The 23,586-nt window shown below is 42.8% G+C and overlaps 1 protein-coding gene across 6 annotated transcripts in view; it reads left to right on the top strand.

Moving 5' to 3' along the window:
- Positions 1 to 20,535, top strand: part of usp2a (ubiquitin specific peptidase 2a) — a 43,623-nt gene extending 23,088 nt beyond the window's left edge. For 3 of the 6 annotated variants that reach the window (XM_070829071.1, XM_070829070.1, XM_070829072.1), the window contains exons 4-14: positions 12,094 to 12,144; positions 14,189 to 14,312; positions 14,560 to 14,671; positions 15,256 to 15,366; positions 15,889 to 15,953; positions 16,040 to 16,143; positions 16,394 to 16,474; positions 16,720 to 16,798; positions 17,326 to 17,430; positions 17,686 to 17,806; positions 19,147 to 20,535. In XM_070829071.1, coding sequence (XP_070685172.1) covers positions 12,094 to 12,144; positions 14,189 to 14,312; positions 14,560 to 14,671; positions 15,256 to 15,366; positions 15,889 to 15,953; positions 16,040 to 16,143; positions 16,394 to 16,474; positions 16,720 to 16,798; positions 17,326 to 17,430; positions 17,686 to 17,806; positions 19,147 to 19,231 — 1,038 coding nt within the window. In that variant the 3' untranslated portion in view covers positions 19,232 to 20,535. Of the gene's footprint in view, positions 1 to 939; positions 1,354 to 12,093; positions 12,145 to 14,188; positions 14,313 to 14,559; positions 14,672 to 15,255; positions 15,367 to 15,888; positions 15,954 to 16,039; positions 16,144 to 16,393; positions 16,475 to 16,719; positions 16,799 to 17,325; positions 17,431 to 17,685; positions 17,807 to 19,146 lie in introns of those variants that run through there. The other 3 variants (XM_070829074.1, XM_070829075.1, XM_070829073.1) reach the window with 3 other exon arrangements.
- The last annotated feature ends 3,051 nt before the right edge of the window (positions 20,536 to 23,586 follow it).

Raw genomic sequence — 23,586 nt, forward strand, 5'->3', positions numbered from 1 at the left:
TAACTTCTTAGTAAATCACAGAAAAATACTTCGATACTCTACTAAACAAAATAGTTGCTCTAAACAGCATTTTATATTAACAGTGCATGTGACTAATTATGAAATCAGTTAACACATTTGTACATGTTGATGTATAAAACATGTAGGCCTGGAAAATTTCCACTGTTGACTGTTGTCCATATTAAAGTGATGTGTGAGCTTTAGCTTTAGTGTCTTAAGATAATCTGTAGGCTGCTTCACGTGGACCTGATGTGATGTTTTCCACAGACCTTACCTGAAGCATCTCTGTTCATTTCACCTTTTGTCAGGTGTGACCGTCAGCACTCATGCTGACAGTCTGCCTGTGCAGGCTGATGTTGGTAAGACCTAGAATGGCAGCAGTCATCCTTCCTCACCCTCTCATTGTGGCAGAGTGAAACTAACTACTTCTGAAGCCCTGTTCTTTACCCGTGAATCACATCCCTATCATCACATTGACACAGCAGTGCGTCACCATGCTGTTAGGTTGTATTTGCTATAATATATGGAGACACATATGTATGTATGTAAGCCATGCCCGGTAAGGTGAGAGATGGTGTCCAGTCCCGGTCATGGTGGAGGTGAGCGGTCCTTCTCCTTGGACCATCCTTCAGGCTGCTACAGCCGCGTGCTGAAGGGTGGTCTCTGACGTACGCGGCACGGCTGGAGGCACGCGCTGACGTTTGTTGTAGGCCGACTTCTCCCCGAGCCAGAGGGGGCGGGGCTCCGGTCCTGGAGACGGAGTGGGAGCGCAGTGGACATTTAATGCCACCGACAGACCTGCTCCGCTGACTGGACCCTCGCGGTGCTCACCGTTACACCTGCGTAGAGCCATACAGCAGCCGGCAGCTCTTGTGTCTTTATGTAGTCTTTAGTCCACCTGTGCTTTATCGCTCTCCACAGCGGCAGTATACAGCGAGTAGAGTGATTTAAAGGGAAAGCCACAGGTCATCTGTTATTCGGCGTGATTTGTGAGGTCGGTGCCGTCAGATGAATAGATGAATGAATGAATGAATGACAGCAGGCACGGAGCCTAGCAGACACGGAGTAAACCGCCTGATTCGCCTTCCTGCAACACAAAGCGGCTCCACGGCCAAAGAAAGAGCACGAGCGCTCTGAAAGCCTCCGCCGTCGTCTGACTAACTCGCACCGGGCCGTCAGCTTGACTCCTCCGCCAGCATGCCGAGCATGCGACAGTCCTACACGGTGACCGTACCTGAGGAGCCGCCGGCCGCGGCGTTCCCCTTCCTAAAGCAGGAGATGCGGAGAAAAGGCAGCATGTCTGGTTCGGTGCTGGTGTCAACTTTCGTAGGGCTCCTTATAAATCAAGCCAAGGTAAGAGACAGTGGCAGCCACGTCCCGTTATCTCTGCTTCAGAGAGCGGCACACCAAACTCCACTTACAAATCTGCCAATTTAATGTTCATATCGCATTGTTAATTTCTTATTGACTGAGATGTGGAACTCGTAAGGCACTTGTTAACATGCCTTGTGTGAACTGCCTGGTATTGCTGTAACTATGAAAGAATTCATATATAATAGAACAAACAGCAGTTATTCAGTTGTACATGTGTGGTGTTCACTATCTTATGGCACCAAGAGACTCCAGGTGCTAACAAACAGTGTGCAGTACAACGTAATAAAGTGCTGTTTCACGTGTCATATAATACAGCATTTATTAAAAGCTCCTGCGTTCATTAATTTTAAAGGTAACATTTCATGTTCTACAAGGTGAGAGGCTGTGAATGTGAGCAAGATCTGGGACTTGTGGATCAGGTTTCAGCCTTGTGGCTCATTGCAGGCAGAAATGTGAGGTGTAGTCATTCTAAAGAGGACACAGATGTTTATTTCCCTGACAACGTTATGTATCCTATCAAAGATGATGTCAGTTTAACGGTGAAGTGAGTCATTTGCAGAGGTAAGCCGCTCTTGTAAGCCGCTGTACTCTGCTGTGCCAGGATCAGTAGGCCTGCACTGGCAGGTCACTGGTTATATAACCACCGTTTAATCCCCCTCACACACTACAGCTGCTCTTACTATACTGCTCTTATGGATCCCACTGTAGGCCTATAATGTACAGTAAGAGAGAAATGGCACATTCTGACACGACTTCTTTTTACACTGGCATATGAGTGTTGCCACTGGCTGTTTCCATAAGGACCAAGCCGCTTATACAGATATATGTAGGGCTGAGTACACAGTGTACAGAAAACTGTTGGCATTTTAACCCACTTCAGCTTTAGACAAAAGAATAATGGCGATAATTTATTTGAAAACTGCTACTGATGTTTTGTGCCCATCGTTTTACATTTCCGGTTTAAGTTCAAATATCTCCACAAATTCCCTGCATTAGATTATTATTATATTAAAATAATTTTGATAGACACAGCACAATAAAAATCCTGTAAAAAAAAAACAGGTGGGCTCGCAGCCAAAAAGCAAGGCAGTACTGCCGACGGAAGTCCTTCCAAACTGGACTGATTTCTGTAATTAAAAAACAAAAATAGACTACATAAATATATTGATTATAACTGTACTGACTGGGTTGGAAATGGGTTCAATTAGAATAATAATCTTTGCCTTGTAGCTGTCATGACTGTCCACACACTGTATCGATAAGTGGAGCTTTAAACTACACATGTTGTTGGAAAAGTGAGATTTGGCCTGACCATTTGTCAGCTGTGTTTGTCGTAATATGAGAGGACGAAGAGGAAGGGCTTTTACTTTGTGATTACCAGAGCCTTGCTGCTGCAGTTGTGTGTTTGTGTGTGTGTTCCCAAGCTACAGTGCAGAGTGGAGCTGCTGTGTGCCAGCTTCAGTTATGTAATGAAAAATCACATTAGAATACACTGGTGCTGGCCCGGCCTGGCAGCTTGGCACGCTTTCTGTCGTGTTGTCAGCGTCCACCTGCTCCTCCTGTCCTGCCCTTTTCCTCCTGCTCTTCCTCATCATCTGTCCTCTACTCCTCCTCCATGCAGACCACTGCACACATGGCAAGGGAAAGGGCTTTGTCTCCCTCCTACTGGATGCATATGTAAATGAATGCATGAGAGGACTGAGTGTACACTAGTGTCAGTATGACCTTACATTAGGTTGTGTGTGTGGTTGACAGTGATCACGCACATGTTTCTGCACCGCGGGCTCACAGAACACCAGCACTGACAGCTGTATGGTCTGCTGCAGAAAACATCCTTTAACACAACAGTCCGCATCCTAAATATCTCCTGAATATCTTCAGGTTTTGGACTGTTTGTTGAAGTGTTGGGCAATATGGTTAGAATCAATATCACAGTATTAATTTGAATATTTTACTGATTTTAACATATGCTATATGCCTCTCGGAGATGTAATGCTGTGCTTATTTATGTTTTATACTAAAGGCAAATGTAAAAGGGACTTGAGTGTACAGTTTGTGTTGTGCACTGCAGTTAGTACATTAACTTCAGTGACAGTAGCTTGGTAGTACCTGTTTCTGATGAGGACATCATGTGCCATATTTATACAGTATACAATTGTGAGGTGTGGGCACTTTGTTACACATCAGTCTTTTGTTGTATTCCAGTGTGAAGTAGTATGTTGTGATGGGACGCAGGCCAGGGGCCCAGGGGCCCAGGCCTCAGTATAATGTAAACACTGGCCTGTTAGCTAGTGGTTAACGTTTCTACCACTGAGGGTGAATGTTTTTCATGGTTGGGAAATGCACACCAGTGGAGATGTGTGCAGATGAACAGGGGTGTTACATAAGAAGTCAATGCATTACTTTATGGTCACATGCACTGAAGCTGGGAACTATACAATGCTGGATTTCAGTGTGATATCCTTGTGAAAGAAGAGTGTCCTCTCACAGTCTTTGATCTAATGAAATGCAACCAAGGGGCCAGTTCACAGAGCCGTAGGCTATATTTATTTCTCAGAAACACAGCCATTCTTCTCAGTAAGAAGATCTCACTGTTACTTATTTGCATGTACGTGTGTGCAAGTGTGTTAGAGAGGCGATCTGTGTCTCCACGTCACAGGATACTGGCCCAACAGGCTCTCATGACGGATTTCATCCCTCTGTGTGCTTTTAGAAGACAGAAATAAATAGATTGTCTCTCTGTCCCTGTCAAGTGCCAACGCAGAGCGTGTCTGCACACTCACTCACACATGCGCTCACACACACAGAGAAACACATACGCGCGCACAAAAACCAGTGTGTGAGCAAAAGTGTCACTTGTGCTCACATGGGAGAAGAGTAGCAGAAGAGGTAGCTGGTAGAGAGTGAGAGAGAGGTTGTTTATGACGGTCTGCCAAATAGAGAGACAGGTCAGAACACACTGTTCTGCTGCTCTCTCACGCTGGTGTGCCAGCCAATCAGCAGTCGGTATTCTGCACTGCCAGGTGGACACAGGCATCCTGCTGCTGGTAGTGTGAAGTTTAGTTTACAGTCCCAGAGACAAAAGCTGATAAGGGAGGGGAGAGCGCGGTACTTGTTGTTGCTTTGGTGTTGGGGTCGTGTTATTAGAGCAGTGCTTTAATATTACCATGTTTGTTCCATGGGAGAGGCCTGTTAAGGTCTAAAAGCTGCTTCAGAGGATTTTAAACTCTGAAGAACTCTCAAAGTCTGGATGTTGAATGGTGTAATTTAGGGTTGGATGATATTGTGTACACACTATGAGACTGTATAAATATGTCACGCAGTTTAGCTGTCCCTTTAATATCACTGGGTCTATTGGGCCATTGTAGGCAGGAGATTGTAGGCAAGACACTTTATGGCAATATTACACGTTTTTATAATGCTTGCATCAGTGTAATGAAATACCTGTCTTTGTCAGGCAATTATTTAGCTGTATTTAGAAATATACTATAGCATACTGGATGTAGATAAGATTATAACACCATGATAGAGGCTGTGTCTGTATTGTCAGCAGTCTCAATCCAAAATCCAAAATCAGTATTTGCTGTCCACACATTAATCAGACTGTTAATGAGCAGCACTGATGTAAAAATAGAGTCAATTGTATTCACAAAATTCTGCTTTTTCACTTTAAAGCAGAGCAGAGCAGATGGTACAGAGATCATCACAATGCTCCAGTGCAGTCATTTATAGTTTGGAATAAGCTCCCCTCTGGGATTTCATTAGGCTGTATCACTTGTGCTCTGAGCTTGTTATTTTCCCACACCATCTCCAGTCTCCACAAGGTGTAGATTACTGCGGAGCTGCTGCAACAGCGAGAAGTGCAGTGGGTCCCTTCAGAGATGGTCTCTCTGTAAGAAATTAGGTCTAATGTTAACTTCACCTCACGCCAGTCAGGCAGAAACATTTTGTCCACTGGCCCCAGTAACCATTCCTCAAATCCTGTCCTAAAATGCACATTCACATATGTTTATTATTTGTATTTTATGTCATTTTTTATAGGCTCCAAATAGTTCAGATACATCTGCTGATAAAGGTGCACTGTGGAGTTTTCTTAAACTAACATTATTTCACATTCTGTGTCCAAACGTATCAAATACAATACACCTCTCCTCACGCAGTGTTCACAAAGCCAATTTCTATGAATTTTTGAGCAGTGTTAACATCCATGTCTCCTTGATGCTGTCTTCTTGGTCCTGTCCTTTGCTGGTGCATTGATTGCTGCGTGTCTTCACTGCTGCCAACGGCTGATTTCTCTCCTAAGTAGGTAGTAGAGTAGTAGATATCAAGAACACAATGAGTGTGTGGGTGTCAAGTAGGAAAATAACTTCAATCACAGTGTGTGGAGATGGCCTCAACACAAGCCCAACCCTTCAGCCCATGGAGTTTGTGCTTTCTCTTATCAGCTCTTGATCAATATCAGCTGATGTCTGACGCTAAAGCAAAGGATGTCAAATATGTTACACTTGCATTCCTTAGATTATGCGTGATATAAACACAGAATGTGTGCTAGACCATTTAATCTCCCTGCTGGGGCACAAAGGTCATCGGGTACTAAAGTGTTTATCCAAGTAGCAAATATGCCGAAGTTCAATCTCCCTTGTTCTTTTTCTAGATGAATGTGTTGTTGTTGTCTTCCTCTGTTTTCCTCTGAAGTCACCCTGGAAAGCAAAGCTACAATCAGAGATGATTCTTTTCACCCAGCCTCCTCACCTTGCTTTGACCCATTTCCTCCACTCCAGCACCACCCTCCATCCCTCAGGCCAGCAGTTCCACATTTCTGAGTTAATTGAGCTCAGTGGATGGACAGATTTTACTTCCACCAAGCTGAGTACCCGCCAAAGGGACATTTCCACTGTCTCTTATTCCCTGCCTGAGGAAGTAGTTCAACCTGGCCCATGGAATGCTTTTAACGTGGCCTCTCTGTTCACCATGCTTTAGCCTCTAAGGAGTAGGGTTTCAAAAGTAGCTCGCTAGTTGCCTGAGCTGCTGCAGTCATTTATGAATAGAGCATTTATGCAAAGTTATCCCCCTGGGCTGCTCTTTTGTGTACTGTACGTATCAGTCCACTCACATGGAATGGCTGAGAGTGTAAACAGTGGATGTATGTTCCCTCTTGTGACTGCTGGCTTGATTCATCCCCTCTCTACTCTCCTGTCTTTAAGTCTCCCATCCTTTCATGGCCTCCTCTACAAAAAAGTGAAATCTTTTTCTAGTATGCAGTGATTCTTCTCTGCTTTCATCGAAGTCATTGACAAGAGAAATTGCATTCATGAATGTGTCATGTGAGGTAGTGAGTAGTAAATTCTTACATCTTATTTTGTTAGATTAAATACCCCAGAGGGATCCCTTCATGGATCTACCTGAAGCTACTGATGATCAATCAGAGGCTTCTCTTCTGCTCTGTCAGTTATAATGTGGTGAAGTATTGTGTCAAATTACTAACTTATGATTTATTTTAATTCATTCATTCATTCAAAAAGGCTGGCATTTAACATTCAAACAAACACTGATTCATTCAACACTGACACATTAAAGCTATATAGTACATATTAAACACATATTTATATAAATAATATTAAAATAAATATACATACACATACAGTAAATAGTGATTCAGACAGGTACATTAGACAGAGGTGAAGCAATCAGATGTAGACAGGCCAGAAAAATGGTGGGAATGTATCTGAGGAGCATAAGATCTAATAACTGACTGACCCGCAAAGTATTGGTGTGGTGTGAATGGTGTCATGTAGATAAATATTATTAATATGGTAGTCAGTGTGAAGGTGATTTGAATGTCAAAGGCTGTTTCTGCTGCTGACATTTAATAAATGTGTGAAAGACCCTTTGGAGTATGCAGACTTTAAAGGTTTCAGATGTTGATGTATAAAATTATATATTCATGACTAAATCCTCCATAATTGTTTATCATTATTAAAATATATTTTGATTTTGATCAAAAATACTTTGGTCATGTAAGACTCTATTGCTAATAGTAAGAAACTAGCTGAAAATAGACTTTCAGGGCCTTTAAATCATGACACAATTGCAAAACACATCCAGTGGCTTTGGTTTTATATGTTACACGGGACTTTAATTTCACTTGTTCCAGTTTAACTGCTTATATAGAAGAGTCACAGCCAAATTTGCATAACAGAATTAGCTGTCATTATAGTGATGGTGCAGGCTGGGATCATAGCATGAGCCAGTAATTCACGGATCGTCACGCACGAACATTAAAGAATCCTGTTTGACGCGCTGCTTTAGAAATCAGGGTTTAATGACTCGCATTATAATTACATCTTACACAGTGTCTGTCAAATGAATCGTGGTATTAGAGTTAAAGGGTAACTCAGGTATTTTTAAACCTGGGCCCTATTTTTACATAATTTGGTGTCTGACTAGTAGGTACTGAAGTGGAATTGGTCCAGTGGATTGCCTCAGCAGGCAGCATGAAATGAGCTGCAATGGCTGCAACATAATCCTTTGTTATGGTTTTAAAGGGTGGGTTCAGATCCAACACAATATTGGTGTAACACACATTAACACAAACAAACGAACCGATCGTGTTTAGATTCTTATTTTTGTCAATGGAGTCTGGTGGCTTTTACGAGAGCAGTATGACAGCTGTTTGTGGTTAAACAAAAAGAATCTTCCAGGTCTATCTCTGTAGGGCTGCTTTCCATAATGCTGTCAGACACTTAGATTTACAATTTGAGCCTGTCAGTGGCAAAAATAACACTTTTACATCGGCTGCAGTTGCCCCAAACGATTACATTGCAAATCCAAAACATTTTGTACCTACCAGTAAGACACCAAATTAAATATGTTTAAAAAAAATAAAATAAAAAATAGGGTCCAGGTTTCAAAATACCAAAGTTATTCTTTAAATGAGAAAAATATATACAGAATAAATAATGTAATTTCTTAAATTTGGTATCATTTACTTCCAATATAGACGATGCTCCATCCCTGGCCATTGCTAGTGGATGCATTAGAATAACCATTGCATCCATAATCAAATCCCTCTGGTGTGGTGTGGGAGAGTTTCCTCAACAGTTTAGCTGCTTCACACTGCCCTAAGGAGCCTCTGACTCACCAAAATAATGTCATTAGTGTGGCTTTTAGTGTGGCGCTTTAGTGTCCCATGATGCTCTAAATGCTGCTTTTAAACCAGAGTAAGATGTTGACGTCAAAAACGAATGGTCCATTGAGTTAACTTGATGGTGGAAGTGAAATGCTGAATGTCAGAACAAAACATTGGCTGTTTTCAGCTTCAGTTTGAAAGCGATCATATTGTAAAAGTCACATCTGCTCCGAGTCATTCACTCCCAGTTCCTCACACTCTAAACTCTCTCTCACACACACTGAGTCACACACACTCTCTCCACGCTCAGCCTTGTCACTGTGATGTCACTGTGTCCTCTAGCTTTCCATCCCGCAAAAAAATAAGAATAGCGTTGCTATGGAGACAGAGCTGGGATGTTGTTTCACCATAGTGACGTCTGCCAGGCTGGCCGAAGGATCAGCCAATTGCAAGTGGACAAGCAGGCGTTATTAAAAGCAAAGCTGCTATTTTTGGGAGCAGCCGTGGCGTTACTCAGCAGAGTGCAGCAAAGTCAGATGTACACATTCCAGTGGAGGGGGGAAGAAGTGTGTGTGTGTTATGAAATCAAATTTGAGGTGACCAGAGAGGATTGTTCTGTGTCCTGTTTTACCGAAGTTATCACTGAGTTCGTGGATATGCAACAGGAAGTGTGTGTGTTGGTGTGTTTATGTGATGTGGCTAATGAAGTGCTCCGTTCACTACAGTGGAATTTACAGACAGGGGGATTTAGATAAGCCATACTTAATTAAACTGTAGATTGTGTTCCCTTCCCCGTGCTGTACGGACTCTTTCTGCTGCTGCTGAGACAGATGGCAGAGGTTATTTATATAAGAGTAAAAAGCCCTTCCTGTATCAGGACTCATAACCAGATGAGCTGCAGAGTGACCTTACTGATGAACAGTCTACTCTAAACATGTAATACAACCCAAGCTACAGTAATACTGCATTCATGTTATAGTAATCTTGCAGTATTACTGTAGTATTATTGATTATCAGTTAATCCTTTAAAACTAACAATACCTTCATATTAACAATCGATTAAATGTGAGATTTGCAAGTGCAGCAAACCCCTCTTCAGCTCTGCTAACCGTTTTGCCTCTTCAGCTCATTGTTTTGGTTTTCCATAAATCTTACAAGCAGTGCGCAGCTATTTTCAGCTCTGACTAACCAACTGCACTCCATCTGCCCAGCAGCAAACAGCAGAGTGGCAGAGGTAGCAGCTGGCTGGTGAAAATGGTGGAGCATTCAGCTGTCACGGAGCCAGATGTTTCCCTCAGGAGGTGGTGGAGACCAAACCAGAGCTGAAACATTCCGCCAGATAGAGATGATGTTGGGGCTAAAATCAGCATCTCCAAATGATCTGAGTCCCATTAGTTTGACCACTCATGTTGATGCACAGCAGGTGAAGGATACTGTAACAGCTCAGAGCATTTCACAGCACACTCACATGATACATGAGACTATTAGAACTCTGGTACCTCTTTGACCGGTGTGATCACAGAGGGCTTCAGGTCATCGGTCACAATGACTGTTGTCATTCACGTATGTTGAGGAATCTACGTTGGCTTTTAAACATGGTGGTTTCAGGTCTCATCCAGGCCGTGGGTAGGCTGCTGACCACAAGGCTCAGTATGAGCACTCACCAGCCTCTCCAGCACATATGGTAGATTCTATTTCCATCATCTGACTTTGTGTTTGATTGTGTTCACACTCAAAGCTAGAAGATGAAGATTTTGTGTCACTTTGTAGTCAGATATTTGCAACTGACTCAGACTAAGATAACAAGCGGTTTCATGCCCCTTTGCCCTAATAAGGGCTTTATAACTCATCTCATCCTTTAAAAACCATCTCCCCATTATCTCTACATTCTCTGTTTGTTGTAGTCAAAGAGCAGTTAACTGATTGCAGCTGTTGTGTGGTCTCACTTTGGATTCGGCCAGTTTTCATGGTGGTCCTGATACACAGTACTGTCAGAGAATGTGCTCTGGCTTCACCACAGGTGAGGGTAACAGAGGGCATGTGGGTAAGATAGATTTCACCTGCCAGCGAGATCAGGTGACGGGCGTTAGGCTGCTGGCCCTGCAGAGTTGCTTTCTGCCCAGAAAACACAAGCTCAGGTTACTACACTACTTGGCCATTAGTCAGCTTGTTTTTATGCATAAAAATGAATGCATGCACATGTGCGTATACAAAAGGTCGACTTCCTCGGTGAAGTCGGTTCAGTGATGATGGTGGATAGAACAATGTGAAAAATGAATTAAATCTGGCAAAGCCTGTGTTTCTAAAGTGTAATTGTCTGCTGCCTCTGCTCTTTAGTCGAGGGCACAAGTGCATTCCTTATCCACCCCCGTGTTCTTTGTTAGTTCTTTCTCCAGCTACTCAATTATATAACCACTCAACTTATGTAATGAAATTTAACCGCAGCAAGTGATGACATAAGTTCTGCAAAACATTTTGTACCATTTTAAGATTTTAAAATCATGGTAATATGCTTTTCCATCTGTTGTGTTTCACTGAGCTAAAATGTCTGTATTTCATGGTTGGCTGGCCTGAGAATGCGTGACAGCAAAAGCTGAAGTGTTGAAACTCCTTAAGGTGCAATGACTCTGTAGCATTATCTACTGTTGTTGATCAGATCTTTGCCATCTGGGAGTGATTACCGCGAGAGGAAGTGACTCCCAGATAACAAAAACAAGTTCCTCTCTAAGGATAGTGCTCCCCAAGAATACTCTCCTGTCTGTCATCACCACACACACACACACACACACACACAAAATACACACATTCAACTGTAGATAGACGGATTCTCCAGCTTCCCAGGGATATCATTAAAGTACAAATCTTGCCTGAAACACTGCAGCAGTGTTAGAAAACAGCTGGTGGCAATGTACATTACTGGAGGTTTGAATTTAAGGAAAAAAACAGTACTGAATATGTATCTAGCGGTTTCAGTGTGCAGACCATACCGACAATGAACTATGTTTCACGTGTTCTTCTTCCTCTGTAATCATAAATAGTTATTTACATGCTTGAGATAGTTTGCAAGCTATTAAAAGATAAAATGCTCTGCCACAACTTCACTTCACATCACTACAAACTCCTGTCACAGTTTTGTGCAGGTAGGAGTTGTAGTTTCCATTAGTTAGTCTAGGGCCGGTCAACAGGCATTAAAGAAAATGTAGAAAAACTCCAACTAAAACAGAAGTAGCTTCCAAGTTTACTTTATTCATCTCTTATGGATCAATTCAAGATAAGGCACTGCAAACAAAGGATAAATGTTTTACTATTAAGCATACACACAAACACAGGTGTCAGACAAAAGGAGAAAAAGGTTGAAATCAATCAGACATCATAATGCAGAAAAAGGTATATTTAGAATGTAAAACTGCATCTCTTACTGTTCGAATGCCTTTCGAGTCTGGAATAAAAAGCAGGCACTACATATTAATTATTGTTGGAAGTATATGTTTTGGAAAGCAGAACATTTCTTCATTCTTAGAATATAAGTTTGTGATTTTGATTTGGTTTTTAATTTCTCTTTTATCTAAATGTTGTCTTTTGTCTTTCAGAATTCAAAGAGTGCCCAAGGCCTGGTGGGACTGAAGAACCTAGGAAACACTGTGAGTACACACACGGCTAATTACATCTGTCAGGAGCCAAAGGTGTTGGAATAGCGATATCTCATTCTTTACAGTGGAACTCACATTAAATTCCCATAATCCAGTTGGTGTTACACTGATAGTGTTTTGTTGATATCTGGTCCAGCAAAGTATCTGTCTGCCAGGCAACAGGGATGAGGATGGCTCTTAAAATAACTGTGTGCTGTGGTGTGTGTGTGTGTGTATACTGTAACTTAATCAGAGAGCTCTGAACTATGGACCAGGAGGACACATTCTCTCCTCTGACTGGTTTGATCTTACCAAAGTGCACGTGTCTCATGTGGACACGTGATGTGAGCAGTATAAACACAGTGCTGTCTTTGAAAACATGTCTGCATGTGTGTGATACTTTTTTATACCCAGGAATTATACTGTGGGGTTCTTTCCCTTTGTCCTGAAAGCTTTTAAAAATGTAGAAATACATTTCCTTCTCTAAAAAACATCCTTTGTCTCAAATGTATGAAACATCCTACTGTCATCGTGGATGTATGACTACACATTCATGGGTAACAGAAGGGATTAGTTATTATCTGTTGGCTAATTGCTGTTGTCTTGAGTAATCTTCAGTTTAAACTGTACAGCAGAAAATTATGCTGTGTGGCCTTGTTGTCTGTTAGCATGTGTCACTGAAGTGCATACGGTCTGGGGAGAGTCTGGGTCTATGTAGGAATATTGTAATCTGATTGTAAGTTACTATATCAAAACTCCCAGCTGTACATGTATATATTGTACATCCGAAGGTGGTCAGAGTATTAACACATCAACAACGTGCCAAAGCCACAAGTCTTCAGTTCACATTATAGGAACAGAAACGAGTCAAAGGACATTTTGGGAAATTTGTGCATTTGCTTTGTTACCAAGAGTAAGAAGGGAAGATCAATACCACTGTCATAGCATGGCTGTAGCTAGCAGCCGTTACCTTAGCTTAGAATAAAGACCGGAACCACCTTTGTTTTCATACGTACAAGAAGCCAAGTGTGAGGTTTTATGTGAGGTTCCCCTGCTCCCTACAAAATGGCTGCCAGACCCCCTGTTGTGTGGGTCAGAGGAAGACAAAGGGCCAAACCATGTGCTGTAGCTGTTAGCTTAGCTTCATCTTTCAGTCAAGGCCTATTTGTACCACTGTATGTGTGAGTGTGTAGGATAAAGGTGCCAGGTGAGGAAAGGATGGTTAGTTGCATGCAAGACCGTTGTCTGTGTGAGCAGAACTAACATCAACTTAACTTCAGTAGCTCAGTGCTTCTGGTCATACCTGGTGACACTGAGAAACTTGGTTCAGGCAGGCTTCATGTCGCTGCCATTAAAAAGGTGGACTGCTAGGTACAGGACCCTCAGTTGCCCATGTGAGACGAGGTGCAAGGCATGAGCTGAGGTGGGACTGGACCCTGTGGTCCAGACAAGGAGACATCCAAGCAAAAAGGCAGAGCTAGACCCTCAGGGGTCCAGACGAGAAGTGAGAGAGGAAGAGCAGTGGGGGAGCTCTGGTTTTGTTGACCTGAGGTTGTAGGGTCATGTCTTAGAAACTTTCAGAGAGGGAGCCCTTTGTTCAGAAGACAAAGAAAGTAGTCCTCACCATTTCTGGTGGGACCAACACAGCTAATAAGCTAAGTCTGCAGCTTATAGTTTTTACACTTTAATGTTTGTGCAGGTTAAACAAATGAGATAAAGTGTTAATTGGTGAGCTTTATCTAATAGGTGCAAGCTAGCCGTTTCCCAGGTTTTGCAGTCTTTATGCTAAGCTAAGCTAACCAGTTGTTGTCCATAGATTTATATTCAGTACACAGACACGAGAGTGATATCATTCTTTTAATGTAACTCTTGTCAAGGAAGTGATTAAGTGTATTTCCAAAAATGTCAGACTATGCCTTTAATTAGCTGGATTCAGCTATGGAGGGTGTGCAAATCAGTAAGACATTTCTTTCCAGCAAATGAAATAGCACTGATGGAGCCTGTGTTTTCTTCATCCATAAGGAGATCAAACTGTTTGTGGTGTTTTCCCTTGCAGTGTTTCATGAACAGTATCCTGCAGTGTCTCAGCAACACACACAGCCTGCGAGACTACTGCCTGCACAACTCGCACCGCAGAGACCTTAATAACAACAGCCGCACCAACACAGCCCTCATGGAAGGTGAGAGACGTGTCACGCAGGCCCCCTACAGTCCTAAAGCAACACTTCTCACAGCTGTAACACACCCAGTCCCTCTTACCTATGGATCAGATGTTCATCTGTCCCAACATGTGAGAGGAAAACTGGCCCTGAGAATCTTTGTTTGGGATTTGCCACAGACACAACCTGAAAACATTGTTACAGGTGTAGAGTCAGCCATGTGCACTTTATGTCCCAGTGTGACTTGAGTTTTTTTCTGTGCCCGTAGAATTTGCCAAGCTGATGCAGACTATGTGGACGTCATCCAGCAGTGAGGCGGTCAGCCCGTCTGAATTCAAAACTCAGATCCAGAGATATGCTCCCAGATTCGTGGGATACAAGTAAGCTTTGCTGCACTCTTTACCCTGACTTTTACAAGCTGTCCTACTACTTAGCATAGTTTCTGTCTGATTATAACATGACTGCAAGTCTGAAGATATGTGCTGAAGCTACAGAACCCTTAAAGTCCCAAAAGGTGATATGTTTTATTTTGGGCAAACATGATCATTCACTATGGAGTTAATGAGTGTCTGTCTCTAAGTAGTATGGGCCCGTTATGGTGTTATACTATGGTACATTATCCATTATTCTTGTTGTTACATTAACATGCAAGCAGCATTTTAATGTAGGCTGGCTGTGGAGGTGGAGCTCATTTTAACTGGTTTATACACTGTTGGGGAATTTAAAGGTAGCCTCTGTCCACCCACACAGCAGAGAATAAGAAGAAAATATTAGATTAATAACTATATTCTACATAGAGATGCATATGGCTATATTGTAAATTATCTTGTTCCAACAAAATGAAAAAATATCGTCTTTCGATATGGCTCTGTAGGATGCAGAAACAACAGCTGATACCTCTCAGTCTGACTGACCGACTGACTGTCTAACTGTCTGTCTGACTGACTGTGTGTGTGCGCTGCAGCCAACAGGATGCTCAGGAGTTTCTGCGTTTCCTCCTGGACGGCCTGCACAACGAGGTCAACAGGGTCACTGTCAGGCCGAGGGGCACTGTGGAGGACTTGGACCACCTGCCGTAAGTAATCTGTCTGACAGAGTGTGTGTGGGTGCGTGCCTGCACTGACACCTGCCTATATGTTGTGTATGGTAAACAGTAAGTAAACAGGCCTGGGACCTGAATCATGAATGCTTCATCATGAAGCTCTTGATGCCTGTCTGGCACCCAGATCAGCTTAATGCTCCAATTCTTCTGGGATATAATTATCAGTTATCTAACCATGGCTTGTTTAAGGGTCAGAGTTAATCTCTGCAACTTCAAAACAGGTCCACTCTGCCTAAATATGAAAAACAAAGCACATGAATATTTATTTCCAGCTTGAAAATATGTGTCAGGGTACAAAGTGTTTTTGAAAAGTGTCCTTTTAATCCCTTATTTCAATTTGATGCCACCTATAATAAAGTAGGTCAGGTCCCTAAATAGTGTCTGTTTTCATCTATTACTCATTATGTTATCAACCCTTCACTGACCGTAATCATCAGTGTGTGTGTGCCTGCCTTATATGCTACCAGTCTAATGTGTAATCTATGCTCTGTTCAGGGATGAAGAGAAAGGGAAGAAGATGTGGAGTAAATATCTGGAGAGAGAAGACAGTAAGATAGTCGGTAAGTAGGACTACAGCATGAAACAATATGAGTACCGTCCCTGTTGATCCAGTGATCAGCCTCACGTTTTGTCTTCTGCTCTCCAGACCTGTTCGTCGGGCAGCTGAAGAGCTCTCTGACCTGCAGCCACTGTGGTTTCTGCTCCACTGTCTTTGACCCCTTTTGGGATCTCTCTCTACCTATCGCCAAGGTTAGGAAACCTTGTGTGTATGTGTATGTGTGTGTGTGTGTGTGTGTGAGACATGTTCTTTATTTTCTCATCATTATCTGAAGCTGAAATGTTTGAAGCATTAATAAATATCTCTCCACAGCTCTAAACATGAGCTTTTTGTTTTCCTCCCTGTCTCTGTTTGTGCTTTGCTTTGCTTTGTGTGTGCGTGTGTGTGTTGTGTGGTTGCTCGCTTGCATGCTAATGTGAATGCATCTATGTTTGTGCTCAGAAGGGCTATGGCGAGGTGAGTCTAATGGACTGCATGCGGCTCTTCACCAAAGAAGACGTCCTGGACGGGGATGAGAAGCCGGTAAGATCCTACAGAGCCCCTCCTGAAGTCAGTTCACCCTCCTGATAACTGCTGGGTCAGAGTGGTTCAAAACGTCTCCACTCTTTCATTCTAAACCCAGCAGCCGTAGCCACAGCATGACTGTAGCATTCATATTCAAGGGATTTCATTGGTTCTGTTTAGGACTGTGTACTTCATATTTTGCTGGATTGAAACTGGCAGCAGGTGAGCAGTGAATGACCTAACTGTGTGTTTCTGCTCCACAGACATGCTACAGGTGTAAAGCCAGGAGGAGATGCACTAAGAAGTTCACAATACAGAAGTTCCCCAAGATCTTAGTGCTGCGTATCCTCTTGCATGGTGTTGGATACTGATGTGTTGCTGTGTATTCAACACGTGCAGTGAGCCCACAGCTGGGAGAGCATGCAGGTGTCTGTCAGTGGGACAGTGTGTATGAATTGTGGCAACACTGAAGTACACACAAGTTGATTGAAATTCAAGAACTATTCCATGAAAATGTTCAGAGCTATGAAAAAAGTGAGTCATTACTGTTCCACATTCATTTACATGATTATGCAATCATGTTAGATTTGTCAGAGCTAAGAATAATCAGAGAAACTACGACTTTGTGCAGGTTGTGTTCATTTCACACTCACCACCATGTAGATTCACTAAGTGTTTGTGTGGCAGCTCCTTTGAGCAGCTGCTCTGATAACATAGAAGCACTGAAGTCACTGGAACGCACCTCTGATGTTCAGTCAGTGAACTCAAGAAACCTGGTACACACTTGTGCCAAATGTTGGCTGAATGTATTGAAGGGTACACACAGAGCAGCGCAGACCAGTGGTTCCTTGACTCCCCCCCCCGTCCAGACCTGAAACGCTTCTCTGAGGCAAGAAGAACCAGCAAACTGTCCACCTTTGTTAACTTCCCCATGAAGGACCTCGACCTGCGGGAGTTTGCCTCTGAAAACAGCAGTAAGTGTGGAAGAGTTGTGTGGAACTGACAGGATTATAACACGTTTCACGTGTCAGAAGAAAAAGCAGAGACTAATGTAATAATGTAAAAATATTGATGTCATTGGAAATGTAGTCAGAAATCAAATATACAGTGTAGCAGATGAAAATGTTGTTGGAAGCATCAGGTGTTTGAGTTGAAATGTTTCAGACTGAAGAAGCTGTAAGGTCTCTGTGCAGGCTCTAAGTGTTTTTTCTGCTTCTGTCCTGCCGCAGTAAATGCAGTGTACAACCTGTATGCAGTGTCCAACCACTCAGGCACCACCATGGGCGGTCACTACACAGCCTATTGTCGCAATCCCAATTCGGGAGAATGGTACACGTTCAATGACTCCAGGTAGGTTTGAACATCCGCCATCATCATCGTCAACGTCAGTTGACACATCTGAGTGTGTTACTGTAGTTTACATTATGATAAAAAAGACATGGAGGGTTGTGCAGAAGCATTAAAAACACCAGGGAATTGAATACAATGAGCATAACATACCTACTTCCTCTAGCAAACAACTGTACTTTGATTCAGAAAAGACTTGGTTAAAGCTGATCTCCAGTCTGTTCTGTTTCTATCTATGGCCAGTAAAGCTTTTAACAGCTGCTTTCCTGTTAGTTATTGATAGGAGAAAGTGCTGCTACAGGAAACACTCACACAAATCAAAATGTTTATACTGTGAACATGTAACACAGCAGTATGATTTATTCCAGAGGTATTTCATCCAGACATTCAAACACATGGCTGCTATAGATCACCAGATATCGCTGCATGGCAGCTACAATAAATGAAATATAGTTTACCAGATACTTAGAATAGTTATTGCTCAGTTCTTATTAATTACACATTGGTTACACGTGAAAGAGATGAATCATGTAATGAATCTTTCACCACATCATGACACAGTCTGTTATGAGCACACAGTAGTTACCATGACCACACTGTGGTGGGATAGATCACCTGCAGAGAGCAGCAGCAGCAGCATATTAAAGGGAGGAGTAATGGTCAGAGGTGCAGATAATCTTGGTGTCCTCCTTTATCTTCTCTGGATGCTCCAGACGCTCCCTGGAGGCGTCTTGCTGCGATGCTGCAGTCACCACACCACTCCACTTCTCCTTGTCATTTCACCGAGCCATATTCATCACAGCTCTCACGCACCACTTCCTGTTGTTATGTCCCAGTGTGGCTAAGGACATCACCATACACATGACCACACACATCACCTGTGTGTTTGTGTGTCTGACCCCCAGCTGTTTGTGATTGATGACTTAGTGTGTGTTATGTACCATGTGTGCTGTATCCAGTGAAAACAACTGGTAACTGGTAACTGTGTAAGAAATCATTTCAGCTAGGCGGTGTGTGTACAGAGGTCCTGCAGGAACATATGCTGTCATACATGACTGATTTGTTGAGTATGAAAGATGGCTTAGTCAGCTGATCCAGAATAGATTTAAGTTAGTTCATAGTTAGTTCATATCTTGCTGAATATTTACATCTGACATCAAACATGTCAGTGATAACCCTTTGAACCTGATTCTTTCCTCTGACAGTCATGGAGCTCACAGCGGTGCTTCAGGGGCTTAAACTGGCAGAATTTGAGATATCCTGGATATTCTCTCTACAGCTGCCAACGTGTCATATTATGAGTTTCTCTCTCATCAGCCTACCTCCCCTCTCCTTCTTTCCAGAGTAACGCCAATGTCCTCCAGCCAAGTGCGCAGCAGTGATGCCTACGTCTTGTTCTACGAGCTGGCGTCCTCCTCACGGATGTGAAGCCTCTTGGAAGACAGCGGGCCTCAGCATCACTCTGACAGACGGACAAATGGATGGAAAATAAGAGTGTTGACGGAGCCAGGCCTATTTTGGACTTGTTTTTGGACATCTATATCACACACACATAGACACACACACAAACGGAGACACACGCCCCCACCACCCTGGAGGCTGCTTCTCTCCATGCAGAGAGTGGGAGAGGGCAACACCCTGGAAACCACAGGAGCCTGATCAAGCAGCCCTGCTCTCGTTCTCTCTGCATCTTTACTCTCGTGTTTTGCTCATTCGGGGTGGAGGTGTGTGTTCACTCTGTTTGTGTCTGTGTGTGTGAGTGTACGAGGCTGACACGGGGCAATAATCCCATCTGACCGATCAACCGATGAATCCGTGACCATCTCAAAAGTCCCTCTCTATGCACTGCGAACCGAACTCTCATCCCGACCGCGCCTTCACTTCGTTTTCTCCTCGTTTGCCTCAAACCATTAAAACTGACTTGTTGCAGTCTTTGATTTTTATCTGCTTTGAATTTCTGTTGTTTTTATGTTTTGTTGTTGTTTTCTGGGGGGTGTTATTACCCCAGCACCATGAGCATCATCATCACCGCCACGTTGGACTGTAGATAAATAGTGCTTCGAGTGTGACTGTAACACGGCTGGTCATGGTTATGAGGAGCTTACAGCCCACCGGCCTGCTGGGTCTTCACGGCTTCCCCTCCCACTGCACTACAACACTCCCACGTCTCTGTCAGCATCTTCTTCTCTTCCCTTGTGTCCATGTGGCTGGGAGGCCGGTGGCACTGTGAGCGTTACATGTTGCAGAGGACAAGCCTCTAACATGTGTTTTATTTCATTAGTTTCTCCCACGTGTGGCTGCTACTGATGTTTTCAAAGTGCTGTGAATGGATGAATGGACGGTCCAGCGGATCTGCTAAGGTTTAATAATATAGACGATAAGAACGGTAACAATCCTCATCGTCAGTATGAGGTCTTTTCTTCCTCTCTTGTTTCATGCCATTGAACAACACGGAAAGAATGTTTTAAAGAAGAAAAACACACTATATCTGTATATTTTTATATCCTGATGCAATATAGAGAATGTACTATTCAATGGTGCTGAAAATGACCCATAACTGTTTTCAGTTGGTTTATTTCCCAGGTTTCAAGAGAGAAAAAAAAGTTATTATTTATGCTTACAGGTGATAATGTGATGAGTCACACTTTTTAACAGTGGCAGTCAAACACATGACTAAATAAATATATATATATATAAATCTATATATATATATATATATATATATATATATATGAATAAAAGTTAACAAAACAGTGGTTTTACTTGGAGTTGTCGTCTTTTTTTGGCCTTTAGGAAGGAGTGTGCACTGAGAATGCTGACAAGAAGCTCCATGAATAAAATGTATTATCATTATCATTTTTATTATTATGATTAGTACATTTTAACATTATTATTACTGTAGAGCATGCATGCATGATCAGACCTGGTGACTAACAGATGCAGTGCTCACAGGAGGGAGGACTCAAGAAGAATTGGTGGGTGAAGGATAATGCAGTCAGACTCGGCAAAGAAAAAAGACTCAATTAACTTCAGGTAATTGTTTTAAATTAGAGGGTTGACAGGATTTTGTCATATCGAACATTGAACAATGACCAATAATCATTACAGCTTTCTAACACTAGTGTTTCTACTTGGTCATACAGGTCCAGTTCTGTCTGAAAGTATCATTTGGCCGTTCTGACAGAGTCAAACTAGCAATAATACCTCATCTTGGGCAGAGACAGCTCAACCTCCTCTTTTATCAGCTTAACGCTGCAGAGACACAAACATTTTCTTCTGATGGATCGCTCAGTAATCGTCACTGAAGTGTGGCGGCCTGGCCTACTTCCTGCTGCTCCATTATCCGTATGTGGCCTATTTCTGGGGTCCGAGCTTTTATACTATGATCTGGTGCCGTGAGAAGGCCCAGCAGTCAGGAAGAGTGCTATAGGCTGACACCCTGGAGGCCCCCACGTCACACTGCAAGGACTCATCTGCTCAGACATCTGAGAAAACTAATAGACACAGAGAGACAGATATGTACAGACTTAGTATAGATGTGGTCTAGTGGGGGGAAACGGTCACTCAGTGTGGATTAGCTGTTCAGGGAGGAGTCTGCGTCACATCACCACACTCACTACTGGTGTCATTTAGTGGCACACAATGTGCAGATCTGGAAGTCTCAGAATAATACTTTGGCAATGTGAAGCTCTGCTGCTGTTTTACACTCCCTGTCTTTTGTCCACTCAGGACTGAGTCAACCGAAGCCAACCTGCAGATATGAAAGGACATCTGCTGTGTGGGAGTGTGACAAAGACAGAAAGTCATTCAGTGGTTTTGTCCTCACATTTTAACAAACAACACCCTAACGCTTTAAAGTGAGTAAAGTTAAATTTAACTTTTGCAGTTATGGGATAACGGTCACAGTCAGCAGACTCAGTGATGTCAGTCACCCAGATGTCACATGTTACTCTATGTATGTATGTCTGTAAGCTGGTATCAATTAGAGGGAGAATAGGAGTGTCCTTGACAGAAAATTTAAGCCCAAGTGGACAAAATGACACACTTCTCCCCTGAAAACTTCTTGGAAATTATTAATTATTATTAAATTGGAAGTTATCAACCCATAAAAAAGTCTGCTTGGCTAATGTTAGTGCCCTGAACTCACCACCAGACCAAATTAAATGCTTATTGTACAGATGAGTGTACTGAATTTAACAGAGGTGCATTTTATTGCTTGAGAATTTGTACGACAATAAAGATGCCACATGTTCACAAAGATTACACACACCTGCTTTAAAAAGTGACAGAAATGTGCTGTCACTGAGTATCCTTCTCACTGCATGCCCCCCCCCCTTTCATTTCATTTTATTTACTTTGTGTGTATCCATGTGTTCTATTTATTTGATGTACTTTTAATACATAAGGAAGGTTTTGTTTTTCTGTTGTAACACGTCAAAAGTGGGAGAAAACTATTTTGGAACATCGATTTTGTATTTTACATTTGTATAACACCAGTTTCCATATGGCAAAAGTCTCAGAGGGACTCAGACCAATTCCTCATTTTTTTTTGTTTAATTTCAGTTTCAAATGAAATCACCAAACCAAATGGAGCTGCAGCTGTAGAACTGCTGTGTGTGTGTGTGTGTGTGTGTGTGTGTGTTTTCTATCCCCAGCTTAGTGTGTGTCCTTTTATTCCCTCAGGAACTTCTCTGTTGTGAACTTTGATGATCATACTGAGGTTTCACATGCAGCAGACATGTTCAGCTTCACAGAACAACACAGGATCAGAGCTGCAGAAGATAGTTCAGTGTGAAGCTTTGACTCGCACTCTGACTGTGGATCATAACAACCAGCAACCTTTCAGCACGGCAGCCTCACACGGAGAGTTGATTAAAGACACTTAAGAGCCGGAGATGTGTGTGAATGTGTGTGTTTTTTTCATCTTTAGCCTTATTAAATGTTGAAAAGACATCTAGATGTGGGTAAATGTATTTGATGGACCAGTGGTTGATGTCAGTGGTGGACACCCCTGGGTGTCTGCCCCCTGAACCCAAACTGGAAGGAGATTCCACAGGAGAGGAGCCACATGTGCTCAGAGGGAGATGGGAACTTTGATTAGTCATTTTCCCACGATCAGCAAGCCGACAACTGGAATCAAATACGTGTACGTTGTTTCATGTTTCGTGTGTTATTGGTGGATTACCAGCTGGCTTTAGGCCTGCTCTTGGCCTCATCCTGCTGGGGAGGGCGAGGTCAGAGAGGAGCTCGGCAGGCAGCACGATGCTGGACAGAGAAGAGTTTCAGATCAACATGCAGCCCATCAGGAGCTCTGCCAGCCATGGGAAGGTCTCAGGGCGGCCCGTCATGGTGGCGGACGTCCCCGGGTGGCTTCTGTTTGGTCCCAAGTAGGTCCTCAGGCCCTCTGCCCCATCATTCAGAGAGGAGGACAGGAGAGCTGTGGAGATCAGCATGTTCAATATTCAGTATTTGAATATTTTACTCAAGTAAAACTACTTGAAAGAAGTTTTACTACTTTAAAGAAGTTTTACTCAAGTAGAAGTTGAATGCACTTAGATGTAACCCTCCCTGAACATGTCCAGTAAAGCCACATTACATATATCTACATATTGTACAGGACTTCTGCACACCAGCTACATGTTATCTTCATTTTGAGGAAGATGATCTTACTGCCTACATTCAACATGAAGACAAGCAGAAGTCATTTAAGGACAACCTCTGCTATTGGTCCAAAGCGCCTCTCCTCCGACCAATCACAGCCCGGTAAATCCAACGTACGCGTC

Source organism: Pempheris klunzingeri, chromosome 4, assembly GCF_042242105.1.
Source record: "Pempheris klunzingeri isolate RE-2024b chromosome 4, fPemKlu1.hap1, whole genome shotgun sequence".
Taxonomy (NCBI): domain Eukaryota; kingdom Metazoa; phylum Chordata; class Actinopteri; order Acropomatiformes; family Pempheridae; genus Pempheris; species Pempheris klunzingeri.